General features: G+C 33.3%; 1 protein-coding gene across 1 annotated transcript in view; it reads right to left on the minus strand.

Annotated features, from left to right (window-relative positions):
- Positions 1 to 17,807, minus strand: part of LOC134712696 (leukocyte tyrosine kinase receptor-like) — a 192,095-nt gene that overhangs the window by 37,481 nt on the left and 136,807 nt on the right. Inside the window, exons 17-18 of the mRNA XM_063574487.1 lie at positions 11,678 to 11,833; positions 3,339 to 3,461 (exon numbers count right to left, since the gene is read on the minus strand). Of these exons, the coding sequence (XP_063430557.1) occupies positions 3,339 to 3,461; positions 11,678 to 11,833 (279 nt within the window). The remainder of the gene's footprint in view (positions 1 to 3,338; positions 3,462 to 11,677; positions 11,834 to 17,807) is intronic.

Below are 17,807 nucleotides of genomic sequence, written 5' to 3' on the forward strand. Positions count from 1 at the left end.
TTAAAAAAAAAAACAATTACCAGCTAATGGAATGTCAACACACAAATTGTATTATAATTAAGCAGTCATTAATTTGACCTAATGCTTATACTTAATCAGGCATTGCTGTCTTAAAACAATTTTCATGTAACCTATATAATCTTAGGATTTATATTCAATGCCCTTGACCATAAAGAGTTGAGTGAATTTGTTATGGAAATGTATGAGAATGGTAATTCAACCAAAAGGAATGTTTTTTAATTAAAATAAGTATTTGTTTTCCCCTAAAATAGCAGCGACAGCAATAATCAATAAAAATCTATATATTGAGAAATTCCCCACTCTAATATTATATGGTATGAAGTTTCAAGTTTCCAGAAGGAGTAGACTACTCAAAACTGATGCCTTAATTTGCTTTAATTTAGCAGGGATACTACTAAATTTGCATGTCTAACAGTCTTAGAAAAGGTGAAAAAATCCTCAACAATTACCATAAAAGCAATGTACAACCTGAATATGTTACAAATCTTTCTGTAGGTTAAAAGATCTGATTGAAAACTGTAGAAAGATGTAGATTACATATTTTGGTACAGTACTTTGTGGTATGTTTGCCTATGTCCAATTATCCAACAGGAACAACTAACAGTTTACTTACATTTTGTATGTGTCTGTTCAAATTCAGGAGCCTGTTATTTTGAGGTTGTCTTTAGTTTAGGTGACTGGTCTGATATATGTTTAAAATTTAGAAAGGAAATGGGGAATGTGTCAAAGCAACAACCGACCATAGAGCAGACAGAGTTTGTTTTTGTTTTTTTGCCATTTGCTTTGTATATAAATTAAACCATTGGTATTCTCGTTTGAATTGTTTTTACATTTTGTCATTTCTGGAATAATCTTAAATTTTACTATGTGGTATGGATATTTGAAGGATGTACAATGACCTAACATTACATATTAGAACTGCAGCCAGGATTAAAGAGATAATATGACCTACCACAACACTTAAGAACAGCAACCAGGATAAGGGAGATAATTTGACCTACCACGACGTATAAGAACAGCAGCTAGGATAAGGGAGATAATTTGACCTGCCATGACAAATAAGAACAGGATTGGAAGATAATTTGACATACCTTAATGTATAAGAACAGCAGCTAGGATTAGTAAGATAATTTGACCTACCAAGACATATAAGGACTGCAGCCAAGAATAGTAAGATAATTTCACCTACCAAGACATATAAGGACTGCAGCCAAGAATAGTAAGTTAATTTGACCTACCAGGACATATAAGAACTGCAGCCAGGATTAGTAAGATAATTTGACCTACCAAGACATATAAGGACTGCAGCCAAGAATAGTAAGATAATTTGACCTACCAAGACATATAAGGACTGCAGCCAAGAATAGTAAGTTAATTTGACCTACCAAGACATATAAGGACTGCAGCCAAGAATAGTAAGATAATTTGACCTACCAAGACATATAAGGACTGCAGCCAAGAAAAGTAAGATAATTTGACCTACCAAGACATATAAGGACTGCAGCCAAGAATAGTAAGATAATTTGACCTACCAAGACATATAAGGACTGCAGCCTAGAATAGTAAGATAATTTGACCTACCAAAACATATAAGGACTGCAGCCAAGAAAAGTAAGATAATTTGACCTACCAAGACATATAAGGACTGCAGCCAAGAATAGTAAGATAATTTGACCTACCAAGACATATAAGGACTGCAGCCAAGAATAGTAAGATAATTTGACCTACCAAGACATATAAGGACTGCAGCCAAGAATAGTAAGATAATTTCACCTACCAAGACATATAAGGACTGCAGCCAAGAATAGTAAGATAATTTGACCTACCAAGACATATAAGGACTGCAGCCAAGAATAGTAAGATAATTTCACCTACCAAGACATATAAGGACTGCAGCCAAGAATAGTAAGTTAATTTGACCTACCAGGACATATAAGAACTGCAGCCAGGATAAGGAAGATAATTTGACCTGCCATGACAAATAAGAACAGGATTGGAAGATAATTTGACATACCTTAATGTATAAGAACAGCAGCTAGGATTAGTAAGATAATTTGACCTACAAAGACATATAGGGACTGCAGCCAAGAATAGTAAGATAATTTGACCTATCAAGACATATAAGGACTGCAGCCAAGAATAGTAAGATAATTTGACCTACCAAGACATATAAGGACTGCAGCCAAGAATATAGTTATTAGTAAGATAATTTGACCTACCAAGACATATAAGGACTGCAGCCAAGAATAGTAAGATAATTTGACCTACCAAGACATATAAGGACTGCAGCCAAGAATAGTAAGATAATTTGACATACCACGACGTATAAGAACAGCAGTCAGGATTAGTAAGATAATTAACCTACCAAGACATATAAGGACTGCAGCCAAGAAAAGTAAGATAATTTGACATACCACGACGTATAAGAACAGCAGTCAGGATTAGTAAGATAATTAACCTACCAAGACATACCGTATAGCGGGTTATTTTCGCGGGGTGCAAATTTTCGCTTATTTTCGCGGATAGAACAAAATCGCCAAAATAGATTCCGCCAAATTAAAGGTGTACATTTAAAGGTATGAACAAAAGTTTTTAATCCGCCAAAATAATAACCGCCAAAATATTTCGTATACCTTGTTCAATGAAAATCGCGAAATTTTACAACCGCGAAAATAACCCGCTATACGGTATAAGGACTGCAGCCAAGAATAGTAAGATAATTTGACCTACCAAGACATATAAGGACTGCAGCCAAGAATAGTAAGATAATTTGACCTACCAAGACATATAAGGACTGCAGCCAAGAATAGTAAGATAATTTGACCTACCAAGACATATAAGGACTGCAGCCAAGAATAGCAAGATATTTTGACCTACCAAGACATATAAGGACTGCAGCCAAGAATAATAAGATAATTTGACATACCACGACGTATAAGAACAGCAGTCAGGATTAGTAAGATAATTAACCTACCACGACATATAAGAACTGCAGCCAGGATTAGTAAGATAATTTGACCTACCACAACATATAAGGACTGCAGCCAGGATTAGTAAGATAATTATACCTACCACGGCATATAAGAACTGCAGCCAGGATTAGAAAGATAATTATACCTACCACGACATATAAGGACTGCAGCCAAGAATAGTAAGATAATTTGACCTACCAAGACATATAAGGACTGCAGCCAAGAATAGTAAGATATTTTGACCTACCAAGACATATAAGGACTGCAGCCAAGAATAATAAGATAATTTGACATACCACGACGTATAAGAACAGCAGTCAGGATTAGTAAGATAATTATACCTACCACGACATATTAGGACTGCAGCTAGAATTAGGAAGAGAACAGTGACAGACACTCCAATGGCTATTATGTATCTCATATCAAACACTTCTTCCATCATTGCAGGCTGTAATGTTACGTGCATATCTGAAACCAGAAAATACATCAAAATAAACCAAGTCAACTAACATTGCATAGAAAGATATACATAACAAAATATTTATGAAATTCAGAAATTATTGAGGGCATTTATTATTGTGAGTTTTGGAGAAAGAAGGGAAATGCAAGATTTTTTTTTTGTGATTTGGAAAAGCTTGGTGCACTCAGCTTTATGTAACAGTTATCAGAATGTGAAATTAAACCTAGAGGAATTATTTGCTTTAATAAAAACATTGCAATGATTTCTGAATTTACAGCATTCTTGAAGGACATACTCATTTCTGGTTATGTTTTTCTTTCTTTCTGTAAATGATTTTTATCATAGCTCTCATAAATGAATCAGACAATGCTTGAAGGAAGCCAATTATAATTATTTGGCATGTATTACCATTATGTAAAAGTTATATAAGCAACTATTTCCATAGAGACTAGAATCAATAGATCCTGTGATGACATATCGCATGATTCTAACCATTTAAAATTCTATCAGTGATCATAATCATAATAAACAAGTTTATATGACCTACTGGAAGGAACTGAGAGTAAAGTGTCTCAACGTGCAAATGTCCTAGGGTGTATTCTACATAAGGTGGGAAATTATGAAACAAAACAATTGGAGAAGGCTCTGAGGTATGCATCTATCTGATGAATTAAATCATGTTGAAATATTCCATGAAATTATTGCTGCTATCATTTCATCAGGGTCTTAGTAAACTCTTCAATGGTGTTAAATATCTTCTGTACTTCAAATAATCTACAATCTTTTGTTTTGTAGCTTGAATGTGAATGCTGTTTCAACATGTGAAATGACAATCAAAAGATTAATATAAATTCTACAAGTTTCTTTGATTTCATGAAAACGGTGCATATTATAACGTAATCTTGTATATTGAGAAATTCATTCATATTTCTGATTTTTAAAACAATATATGCAAATAAAAAATAGTGTTCAAATCTTTAACTGTAAACTCAGAAATTAGAAATTATTGCATGCAATACAGAGCCATGATTTCAAGCCTTTGAAATAACCCGTTTTATCGCTATTGTGTGCATTTTTCCTTTAATCTTTTTTTGTGATAATTTTCATATCATGCTACTCGCTTGAGATGAAAAATTATCACTAGAAACTAAGCATGCACGTGGCGTTGCTAACGAAATTGACAACGTGGTCATAGGTAAAATATCGATAAAAAGATTATCATTGTTCATCTCAACTCGATTGCCTTTCTCGCTTTCGCCGTCCCGGCTCAAGCGAGAAAATCAATCTCGTTGAGATGATCATTGATAATCTATAATTATTCCTGTAAATTATTGGGTTTACAATTTTGTCGCATTATTCACAATAATAAAAACCTCACAATAACTTCTGAATTTATAGTAATCTTCTCAGGACAATCTGGACCTGAATGCCTGTTCCCATTTGTGTAAAATCTAACACTTTATCAATTCCTGTTAACTGCATGAAAGTGTAAGTGCAATTTTTGTAAAACAATGATATTAGACCCTGTTCACACTAGAATTTTTTGTTATCGATCTAATTTGAATCTATCGAAATAAAACCAGTTAGCGTTCACAGTATTTTTAATCATAACGATCTCTATCGATCTAATCTGAATCAATACGTTCACACTACAATTAAAAACGCAATCGGTCTAACCTTTTTGCCCGTAAAACTGTAAACACTGTGTATAAATAGAACTGATTTATCAAATTCATGTGTTGATACACTGATACACACACTTGGGAAAAAAATTGGATAAAGTTATTGTTTCTCTTGAATCACAAGTTAAAATGATACTGTTGTTATTACAGTTTCCGTTTAATTTTGAAAAAAAAATAACTGTAGCAACGAAGTTACAACTCGACGCTGGAAATACTGCGGTTCCTACAAAGAAAAAAAAATCAACATAAGAAAAGAAAACACAGATTTCGCAAATCTATGCTACGACGAAGACAACCATGTTTTCAGTTTGTTTTAAAGGTCTTTTAACAGAGAAATATGGGTTAAACAACAAACCTCTGAGATAGTTTTGCCGCTATACATGCGCATTCATCATTTTCGATTCAATCGTACTAGTTTAAACCGATCTATGCATTCACATTTAAAGTAAGATCGGTTTACTTTAGATCGATTCAAACTAAACTACCTCATTTGGTGTTTTAGTTTAGACCGATTGAAGATCGATTCAATGCGTTTACATTAGCCCTTAAACCGATCTAAAGTAAATCGGTCTATATTAAATCGATAAAAATTTCCTAGTGTGAACAGGGTCTTAGACGCATTAGTTTACTAGTTTTTCTTAATAATTATTTGTTTACTGTTTTGCGGACTTCATCCTCTATTTAAGAAAAGATAAAAAAAAAAGATCATGAATCATGTTAGAATTGACCTTCTCTTAAGAAAGCCTTGAAAACTAAAAAGTAGATGACAGTTTCATGCTTCGCCCATCCAGACTTTTACTGGACATTAAACAATTGTACCAAATATATGACCATTTTTGAAGCCTTGCTCTTATTATAACTTCAGAAAAGTCAAACTGGAAAGAAGATCATTATGAATCTTAGAGTTCTGAAATTACAGGATTTAAAACTAAATTAAAAATCCATTTAAAATCCATATCATCTCATCTGGCTGCGTATTCCTTGTGGAGGATCTATATCAGATGATGCAAGCAGATACTATTATCAAGCCTTGACATACTACAACAGCTGTGCCATACTGTGTATATTGAAATTTGTGCAGGAATAAAACGTGTTATTTCAAAGGCCTGAAATCATGAGCAAATAAAATGGCTCTGTAGAAAAACATGCATGAGTAGAACTTTGGGATGACAAAGCCAAAAAATTTGAATTGTCAATTCTCATGTAGTGATATTGAAAATTTGCAGAAGTTATAAACCCTTGGGTCATAAAGGTCAAGAGTCTTTTGAATGAACTTGGAATGTCTTATATCATCAATAACTTTAATTATGTTAAAGGTAATTTAAATTCTATTAAACAAAGAATTAATGACCAATGTTTGCAAGTTCAAAATGCAAATATATTTGAATCCAAAAAGTTAGACTTTTTCAAAAGTGTCTACATAATGGGCAGAAGACCACCCTATGTTGATATATTAAAAAACAGAAGTGACAGAGCTGCAATATGTAAGATCCGTATAAGCGCTCATACACTGATGATTGAAAGAGGGAGACATCTAAATATTCCCAGAAATGAGAGATACTGCTCTGTATGTAATTCTGGTCAAATTGACTAGAGGCTCTAAAGAGCCTGTGTCGCTCACCTTGGTCTATGTGAATATTAAACAAAGGAAGCAGATTGAAAATTGACTACAAAGGTCAATAACTCCTACAGGGGTCAATTGACCATTTCGTTCAAGTTGACTTATTTGTAGATCTTACTTTGCTGAACATTATTACTGTTTACAGTTTACCTATATCTATAATAATTTTCAAGATAATAACCAAAAACAGCAAAATTTCCTTAAAATTACCAATTCAGGGGCCGCAACCCAAAAACAGGTTGTCCAATTCATCTGAAAATTTCAGGGCAGATAGATCTTGACCTGATTAACAATTTTATTCATATCAGATTTTCTCTAAATTATTTGGTTTTTGAGTTATAAGCCAAAAACTGCATTTTACCCCTATGTTCTATTTTTAGCCGTGGCGGCCATCTTGGTTTGATGGCCAGGTCACCGGACACATTTTTTAAACAAGAAACCCCAAAGATGATTGCGGCCAAGTTTGGATCAATTTGGCAAAGCAGTTTCAGAGAAGAAGATTTTAGTAAAAGATATATAAAATTTACGAAAAATGGTTAAAAATTGACTTTAAAGGGCAATAACTCCTAAAGAGGTCAACTGACCATTTTGGTCATGTTGACTTATTTGTAAATCTGACCTTGCTGAACATTATTGCTGTTTACAGTTTACCTATATCTATAATAATATTCAATATAATAACCAAAAACAGCAAAATTTCCTTAAAATTACCAATTCAGGTGCCGCAACCCAAAAACAGGTTGTCCAATTCATCTGAAAATTAAAGGGCAGATAGATCTTAGCCTGATTAACAATTTTACTCATGTCAGATTTGCTCTAAATGCTTTGGTTTTTGAGTTATAAGCCAAAAACTGCATTTTACCCCTATGTTCTATTTATAGCCATGGCGGTCATCTTGGTTAGTTGGCGGGGTCACCGGACACAATTTATAAACTAGATACCCCAATGATGATTGTGGCCAAGTTTCAAATAATTTGGCCCAGCAGTTTCAGAGGAGAAGATTTTTCTAAAAGATAACTAAGATTTACGAAAAATGGTTAAAAATTGACTATAAAGGGCAATAACTCCTAAAGTGGTCAACTGATCATTTTGGTCATGTTGACTTATTTGTAGATCTTACTTTGCTGAACATTATTGCTTTTTACAGTTTATCTCTATCTAAAATAATATTCAAGATAATAACCAAAAACAACAAAATTTCCTTAAAATTACCAATTCAGGGGCAGCAACCTAACAACGGAATGTCAGATTCATCTGAAAATTTCAGGGCAGATAGATCTTTACCTGATTAACAATATTACCCCATGTCAGATTTGCCCTAAATGCTTTGGTTTTTGAGTTATAAGCCAAAAACTGCATTTTACCCCTATGTTCTATTTATAGCCATGGCGGCCATCTTGGTTAGTTGGCGGGGTCACCGGACACAATTTTTAAACTAGATACCCCAATGATGATTGTGGCCAAGTTTGGTTAAATTTGGCCTAGTAGTTTCAGAGGAGAAGATTTTTGTAAAAGTTAATGCAGGACGACGACGGACGACGACGACGGACGACGACGGACACCGGACGCCAAGTGATGAGAAAAGCTCACTTGGCCCTTCGGGCCAGGTGAGCTAAAAATGAAAAACATTTTCTTTTACATTGTGAAAAAGATGCTCCGCAGGGCGCAGCTTTATACGACCGCAGAGGTTGAACCCTGAACGGTTGGGGCAAGTATGGACACAACATTCAAGCTGGATTCAGCTCTAAATTTGGATTGTGATTAAATACTTGACACAGCATAGGTTTCTGACACAGAATGAATGTGGTCTAATGAACTTAAAATTTTTTTTTTGCCTATGAGCAATTCACTATGCTGTTGACTATTAATCCTCTCAAAAAAATGTTTGAAGAAATTTTCTTTTTATTTATGAAATCTAAAATGAAAAAAATTGACCCCCCAATTTTTTTTTCACATCCCCCTTTCCCTTATTTCAAAACTGATCTCAATTCAAATTTCTAATGAAGTTTGCAACAATAACCACTCAATTAAATACATCATAAAATATTAAAATGTAAAAAAAGTGCTTGACATGTTATCACTGAATGGTAAAGATTGTTTTAATCTATCAGTTGGTAGTAAAAGTGAATATACATTGTATATTGTATAAAACAATGATTTAAGTTGATTCAATTACTATTCTGGACAAAGAAAGATAACTCCAATTGAAATCCAATTGGAATTTCTTGCTATTGCACAATATTATGCAATTAAATATTTCTTGCTATTGTGCAATACTGTGCAATTGAAAATATTTGCTATTGCACAATACTGTGCCATTGAAGATTTCTTGCTATTGCACAATACTGTGCAATTGAAGATTTCTTGCTATTGCTGAATACTGTGCAATTGAAAATTTCTTGCTATTGCACAATACTTAATATAATAATTTTGGATCCTGATTTGGACCAACTTGAAAACTGGGCCCATAATCAAAAATCTAAGTACATGTTAAGATTCAGCATATCAAAGAGGCCCAAGAATTCAATTTTTGTTAAAATCAAACTTAGTTTAATTTTGGACCCTTTGGACTTTAATGTAGACCAATTTTAAAACGGGACCAAAAATTAAGAATCTACATACACAGTTAGATTTGGCATATCAAAGAACCCCAATTATTCAATTTTTGATGAAATCAAACAAAGTTTAATTTTGGACCCTTTGGGCCCTTTATTCCTAAACTGTTTGGACCAAAACTCCCAAAATCAATACCAACCTTCCTTTTATGGTCATAAACCTTGTGTTTAAATTTCATAGATTTCTATTTACTTATACTAAAGTTATGGTGTGAAAACCAAGAAAAATGCTTATTTGGGTCCCTTTTTGGCCCCTTATTCCTAAACTGTTGGGACCTCAACTCCCAAAATCAATATCAAAATTCCTTTTGTGGTCATAAACATTGTGTTTAAATTTCATTGATTTCTATTTCCTTAAACTAAAGTTATCGTGCGAAAACCAAGAATAATGCTTATTTGGGCCCTTTTTTGGCCCCCAATTCCTAAACTGTTGGAACCAAAACTCCCAAAATCAATACCAACCTTTCTTTTGTGGTCATAAACCATTTGTCAAAATTTCATAGATTTCTATTAACTTAAACTAAAGTTAGAGTGCGAAAACCAAGAAAATGCTTATTTGGGCCCTTTTTGGCCCTTAATTCCTAAAATGATGGGACAAAAACTCCCAAAATCAATCCCCACCTTCCTTTTGTGGTCATAAACCTTGTGTTAAAATTTCATAGATTTCTAATCACTTTTACTAAAGTTAGAGTGCGAAAACTAAAAGTATTCGGACGACGACGACGACGATGACTACGACGACGACGATGACGCAGACGACGATGCCAACGTGATAGCAATATACGACGAAATTTTTTTCAAAATTTGGGGTCGTATAAAAATACTCAACTAAGAGGGACATATTTTACCATAAAGTTTCAAATATAATTGTTGATTCTACAAAATTTCAAAAACATGAAAATAATATAATCTTTTTATTAAATAATAATTCATACACAATCCTAAAATTAACTTCCTCTTTCATCTCAGACAGTTTGAACCTGCGTAAAGCAGAACAAACTCTATAAAATTGCTAATAATCATTGTTCATAATATTACATAGAGATTAATACATGGCCTTTTCCATATCAGCCTGGGTATCATCCCGAGACTCCCATATCAGCCCGAGACGGAGTCGAGGCGCTGATATGGGTCGAGGGATGATACCCAGGCTGATATGGAAAAGGCCATGTATTAATCGCTTTATCATATACTTCCGACAATAGTTTTATGTAAGGTAGATAATCAAATGCAACAACTAAAACAGTCAAAAACTTTATAAAGAAGTTAAGTTAGGAATCAAATATACTATAAATTATAATTGCCCAACAACAGCATCACTACCTCCATATATATGTATGGTAACATTTCCTATAGAGGCATTTTGAAACATTGATCATTTGACAGAGTTTTATGATCATTATAACTCCAGGTTTGTTGTACTATAAAATGATTTATAATTGTAAATGGCATTTGTTAGCAAGTATAATTATCCCCACAAAAGTTCACGCACATTTTGACGTCGTCCTAAAAAATATCTGACGTCACAATGGAAAAGTAAACAACCGATACCGGAAACACCGGAAGTAACTTGCACGAGAAGCATTATTATGGGTTTTTGAACGAGACGCCCCTGATATGGGTATCAGACCGGGCTGATATGGGTTATCAGCCTGGGTGGGAAATTATGGCTCGTGTACTTCCGTTCGTTACACATATGCAAAAGCTATCATATTAATGCTAAGTATATGATAAATATTAATATTGTCGTTATTTTCAATACTTATTTTGTTTGACCAACTATGTAATTGATATATCTTTTTTTAATCATTTACTGTTGATGATATTGATATCGTTCAATAATATTGTTCGAAATATGCCTAGATTGATATTCTATGCATTATTACTATTTGTATAACAGTTGTATGGGCCATTGCCAATTATTGTAATTGTGTTTGTGCCAATAAAATATTTGTCTTTGTATTTGTATTTGTATATCACACTCAGTGTTGACAGACACACAAAGATAAAAGATAAGACAATCCATAATACCTCCAACCTTTGTCTGGTATATAAAATTTCTCAAAGTAAAAAAAAGCTACTGAACATCTACATCTACGTCGTCACTCGAAAAGGGTCTATCACTCATAGAAGGGTCATATAGGCTATTAAAGAATGGCTGATATAGCCTTTGAAATATTTCACTTACAGTTTTGATACTTAGCAAATATAATTTGGTGTACATAGTAATAATATTTCAGCAACCAACAATCAATCACCAATCAATAATATTTCTTGTTAACTGGATGACTTTTAAATATACTGACCTTCACAGTGGAATCCATCTGGTGACAAAACTTGTTCTGGAGGACACAGACAGGCAAACACAGGCTTCTCCCAGTCACTTATATTACACCAATAATCACACGGACAGTTTAACAGGAAGTTGATTTCAACAAAAGCTTCTGTTCTAGCTGACAAATCTGAAATTAGTAAAAGGTCTGAATTAATTGTTTTTTTAAAGGGAACTACATCAATAGATATAAACAATTCATCAAAGTTTCATGTAAATTGGTCAAAGTGTTTATGAGTTATTATCGCTATTCTATGAAATTTTCCTTTATACCTCCTGACTGATAATTTTCTTTTAACAGAGTTAAGTGATATGAAAATTATTGCTAGAAACTAAGGATGCATGTGGCGTTTTAAATTGACATGAAAATTGTCAACATTTTATAGGTAAAATAGCTATATACAGTTTATCAAAACCCTATACCATATGGTCAGATATAAAAGGCCCCAGCCATGCAAAATATGAAACATTTTAAATGAGGAAACTAACTTAATTCATAGCAAAACAATTTACGAGAAAACTAGTATCTCAATTGTTTGTAAAACAATTGAAAGGTCTTTCCTGTAAAAGTGATGTTTTCGTAATGTACTTTGTACGACCTTTCGTTTGATATACGACAAGCATACCTTCTCAAACTTTTCGCTTTTAACACTTAATGACCTCATCCGCCTACATTTTAGAGATCGGAAGTATGATATATGAAACACAGAGTAGATGAGCTTTCATTTGATATGCGACAATGCCATGTTCTAGAAAGTTTGATTTTTGAACTTAATAACCCTATCCAACTAATTTTTGGAGGTCGGGAATTTGATATTTCAAATGTACACATCATGACATTTCATTTGATATACAACAACCCTATCTTATAAGAAAATTTATTTTTTGCACTCAATGAACTTATCAAACCAATTTTTTGGGGACATCAATTTGAAATTTGAAATGTACGCTTTATGTTCTTTCATTTGATATGCGACAACCTTACCATCTGAGAAATTTGAATGTGTGCAAAAATGACCCCACCCGTCCCCCTGGAATGAAAAGGGGGTTTAAAATTTTCATTTTTAAGTGGAGTTTATTAAGACCTTCAATTTGATATATCAGATGACCCCATTTGACAAAGTGCAAAAAATGATGCAATATCAACTATATAAATAGAAGTTATGAAACTTACAAAGTCAATGCAAAACTTGAAAATTTCAAATTGAATTTTTGGTGGTTTTTTTTCCATGGAATGTTTTTGGTATTTGGTCAAACATATAACTATGTTAACCTCTTTAATTTCTAAAACCTTTTAAGTGGTAAGCTCTTGTTGACTCAGAAATACATGCCTCCGCTCGCAAAACTTCAAACTGCATTATCTCTATAACGATAATAGATATCTCAAATCTGTTAAATGATAAATGATCTACAGTTGAAGATCAACATTATAGAAAAAGAATTGGAACAAATTCAAAGTTCACCAAGGTCACAATTAAGCATCAAATATATGATGCAATATCAAACTTGAGAACCGGAAGTCGCAGAGACATGGGACTAGCACTATTCAACTCAGGACTACTTGACCTCACAACTATCACAAGGTCAAGGTCATAGTAATATGTGAAGGTCAAGGTGAAATTTCATCATGACCTTACATTGACCTCAAATTGAAGGTCTTGAATTACTGATCATCTTTGCAGTTTATAGTAGGTTGATATCTGTTACCTTCAAAAAGATATACACACAATACTATACTTTTAAGAATCATCCCGTTGTAACTTTTCAACAGACGGTCGGACATGTTTGGGCTTATTGCATAAAATGTAGAGCTCGTCGAGAGGAACAATTTACACGCTGTATGTATGCAGCAAAGTCTTATCGTTTTCATAATATGTAAGCTTGAAATTGCAGCGTAATTTTTTTTTGCACTCAGTGACCTTTGACCTTGACTGCATATTAAAGGTCACATGAATTAAAGATTATTGGTGAAGGTCCCAAGTCTCTACCACTTCTGGTTCTCAAAATACAATTTTTCAAAAATTATGTACAATTTTTCAAGGGGAATAACTCCTTATAAGTGTTAATAACAAAATGATTGTACATGTTAATTAACATTGCCATCTGTTCCTGTACATGTTGCCGTTGTCAAATCGATTCTATCTCTTATACTTTTTGAGAAAAATGCAAAGGAAAGAAATTGTTTCAAAGGGATATAACTCTCATAGGGGATGATGAAATCCTTTGCAGCCTCATATGGTAATACATCATGATAAGATCTACCTATTGTCCAAATAAAGTCATGATATCTTTAAAAACAACAAGGGGGGGCCATGTTGAAAAAAATCAATAAAAGGGAGATAACTTCTCAAGGGGATGATGAAATCCTACAAAAGTTCATCTGGTAAAACTTCATGATGAGGTCTATCGATGGTTTAAATTTGGTATTGATAACTGCAATAGAAGGGGTAGGAGGGCTTGCCAAAAAAATGCTGGAAGTAAAAAAAAAAGAAAAAAAAACATTAGAAAAACAATAAGGTCTTTCCTCACGTAAGGGAAAGACCTTAACAACTGACAGCTGTGAACCAACAGCAACCACTGAAATACAGGCTCCTGATTTGGGACAGGCATATAAAGAATGTGGGTGTATTCCTACTTACAGAAAACAACATTTTAATTAATTCCAAGTTGAAAGCTTAACTTAAAACAAAAAATTAAAGTTTTCAGGAAAAATGAAATCTTGTAGTTACATGTATCAAAAGTTCCAAGTTTATAAACTACTACATGTAAAAGGAAATAACATTTTGCTATTCAAAGTTCTTCAGCTAATATGGGAGGGATATTATCTTACCTCCTATGCATTTCTAGGAATATGATTGGTTAAAAGCATCCTCGGGGAAACCGTGTATATTTTATATTAGGTAAGTTTGGAGGCGGGGCTTATTTCATACACGGTTAGTAGTGGAGTTGCGTCCCTTTATATTTCATATAAGGTAATAAGGAGGCTGGGCTTATTTCATACACGGTAAGTAGTGGTGTTACATCCCTTTAGAAAAACAAAACAGTACTGAGAAAAAAATCTTAAAGGTTTCAACAGACGAAGAAAGTGATGATAAAGTGAAATAAATTCATAAAACACATTTAAATCTAACAAGTTGTCATTGTTGGCATCTGTTTTTGTAGGATCAAAGGAAGTAGTTTCTTAATCATGTTAATGCTAACTGTATTGAAAACTTGCGCACTTTGATAGGTCACTATAGTCTAAATTTTACATGTTAAGATAGTCTGTAAGATAAATTTGTTACATAGTGTGCTAGTGATGTAAAACAGTATATTATTCAAGCTTCACTCTCACACCATATGTAATTTACTGACCCCATATATACCGTATTAGGTCAATAGCACACTATGTAACTAATAATATTCTTTTTATATTCCAAACTCATCATACTTAAGCTAGGGTCACACATTCACGACTTTCACTGTTGTCCTTGAAAGGACCATTCCCAATTTAAATTTGTCAAAAGTCTGATCTAGAAACTGTGAATCATGGCTGGAAATTGACACTTTGATTAAAATTTGTGAAGATTTTTCTCTAATCATGATGACAGCAATCAGATAATGTTCAGGAAGTGTCCAAATTCAGCCGTTTCCAGCCAAATTTGTCCTGATTAGTGATTATACGGTTCTCAATCCGAACAACAGAATCATTACAGACAGCATCCTAATTATATCGAATAGGATCTGACAGAGATCGAACAGTGAACCGAAACAGACAAAAGATATCAGTTAGAAAACTGTTGCCATATTTGTGATGATCAGGTACTGTCAGAACACAATCCTATCACAGTCTGCTCACTCACTCACTCACTTACCGCATTGCAAACAGATTGGTCTGGGCTCACTTGTAATGTGTTTTGTTTTTATTAAGACTCTGACATAGATTTTATTGCCCTATTTTATTTCAATAAAACTGTACTGGAACTGTTTTGGTAAAATATGGACTCAATAATAAAATAAACAGCTGCGCCATGAGCGCATGATACGCCCGACGTCTTGTGTGGAAGTTTAATGCAATAATCCTAAATAGTTTCTGAGAAAGTTTTAAGCAATAACCATCAATTGTTTGCATGTTTGAGAAACAGCGGGACATGTGAAACCCCAAACCCTTTTTTTGTTTTTTTAAAAAACTAAATATCACTTACATAAAATTTTGAATCAAAACCAAAAAGTATACAGATCTTTAGATTAATTTACCAAAGAAGTGTGTAAAGTTTTAAGCAATAATCAAAAATTATTTTTGAGATACGGCGCAACATGTAAAAAAAACCTCCCCTGTTTAACAAAATACTCAATAACTCCAAAATAAAGTTTTAAATCATCACCAACAAGTAAACTGCGAGCACTGATGATACCCCCGCCGCAAGTGGATAATATAAATAGTGTAAAAATATGCAAGTGTTCGGTAAACAGGAAGTTGTCAAGTGATCAATCTGAAAACGCATCACACGGTATAGCTGACTTATATAAATCCTGAAACAAAATTTCAGAAATCCTTGTATTGTAGTTCCTGAGAAAAATGTGACGAAAATTTTCAACTTGGCTATCATGTGTAAAATCGTACAAGTGTTCGGTAAACAGGAAGTTGTCAAGTGATCAATCTGAAAACGCATCACACCGTATAGCTGACTTAGATAAACCCTGAAACCAAATTTCAGAAATCCTTGTATTGTAGTTCCTGAGAAAAATGTGACGAAAATTTTCAACTTGGCTATCATGTGTAAAATCATACAAGTGTTCGGTAAACAGGAAGTTGTCAAGTGATCAATCTGAAAACGCATCACACAGTATAGCTGACTTATATAAATTCTGAAACAAAATTTCAGAAATCCTTGTATTGTAGTTCCTGAGAAAAATGTGACGAAAATCTTCAACTTGGCTATCATGTGTAAAATCATACAAGTGTTCGGTAAACAGGAAGTTGTCAAGTGATCAATCTGAAAACGCATCACACAGTATAGCTGACTTATATAAATTCTGAAACAAAATTTCAGAAATCCTTGTATTGTAGTTCCTGAGAAAAATGTGACGAAAATTTTCAACTTGGCTATCATGTGTAAAATCGTACAAGTGTTCGGTAAACAGGAAGTTGTCAAGTGATCAATCTGAAAACGCATCACACCGTATAGCTGACTTAGATAAACCCTGAAACCAAATTTCAGAAATCCTTGTATTGTAGTTCCTGAGAAAAATGTGACGAAAATTTTCAACTTGGCTATCATGTGTAAAATCATACAAGTGTTCGGTAAACAGGAAGTTGTCAAGTGATCAATCTGAAAACGCATCACACAGTATAGCTGACTTAGATAAACCATGAAACCAAATTTCAGAAATCCTTGTATTCTAGTTCCTGAGAAAAATGTGAAGAAAGTTTCATGGGACGGACTGACTGACGGACTGACGGACGGACTGACGGACAGACAGAGGTAAAACAGTATACCCCCCCTTTTTTAAAGCGGGGGTATAAAAAGTATACAGATCTTAATATTAATATAACAAAGAAGTGTGTAAAGTTTTAAGCAATAATCATAAATTGTTTTTGAGATATGGTACAACATGTAAAATAAACAGCTGCGCCATGAGCGCATGATACGCCCGACGTCTTGCGTGGAATTTTCATGCAATAATCAGAAATAGTTTCTTAGAAAGTTTTAAGCAATAATCATATATTGTTTTTGAGACATGGAGGGACATGTGAAACCCCCCACTTTTTTTTTTTTTTTTTTTTACAAAATACTAAATATCACTAAGATAAATTTTGAATCATCACCAAAAAGTATACACTACAGATCTTTACATTAATACAACATAGAAGTGTGTAAAGTTTAAAGCAATAATAAAATTGTTTTTGAGATACGACACAACATGTAAAAAAAACCTCCCCCTTTTTTACAAAATACTCCATTACTCAAAAATGAAATTTTGAATCATCACCAAAAAGTATACAGATCTTCAGATTAATATAACAAAGACATGTGTAATGTTTTAAGCAATAATCATAAATTATTTTTGAGATATGGTGCGACATGTAAAAAAAAACCTTCCCCTTTTTAACAAAATAATCA

Source organism: Mytilus trossulus, chromosome 3, assembly GCF_036588685.1.
Source record: "Mytilus trossulus isolate FHL-02 chromosome 3, PNRI_Mtr1.1.1.hap1, whole genome shotgun sequence".
Classification (NCBI taxonomy): Eukaryota; Metazoa; Mollusca; class Bivalvia; order Mytilida; family Mytilidae; genus Mytilus; species Mytilus trossulus.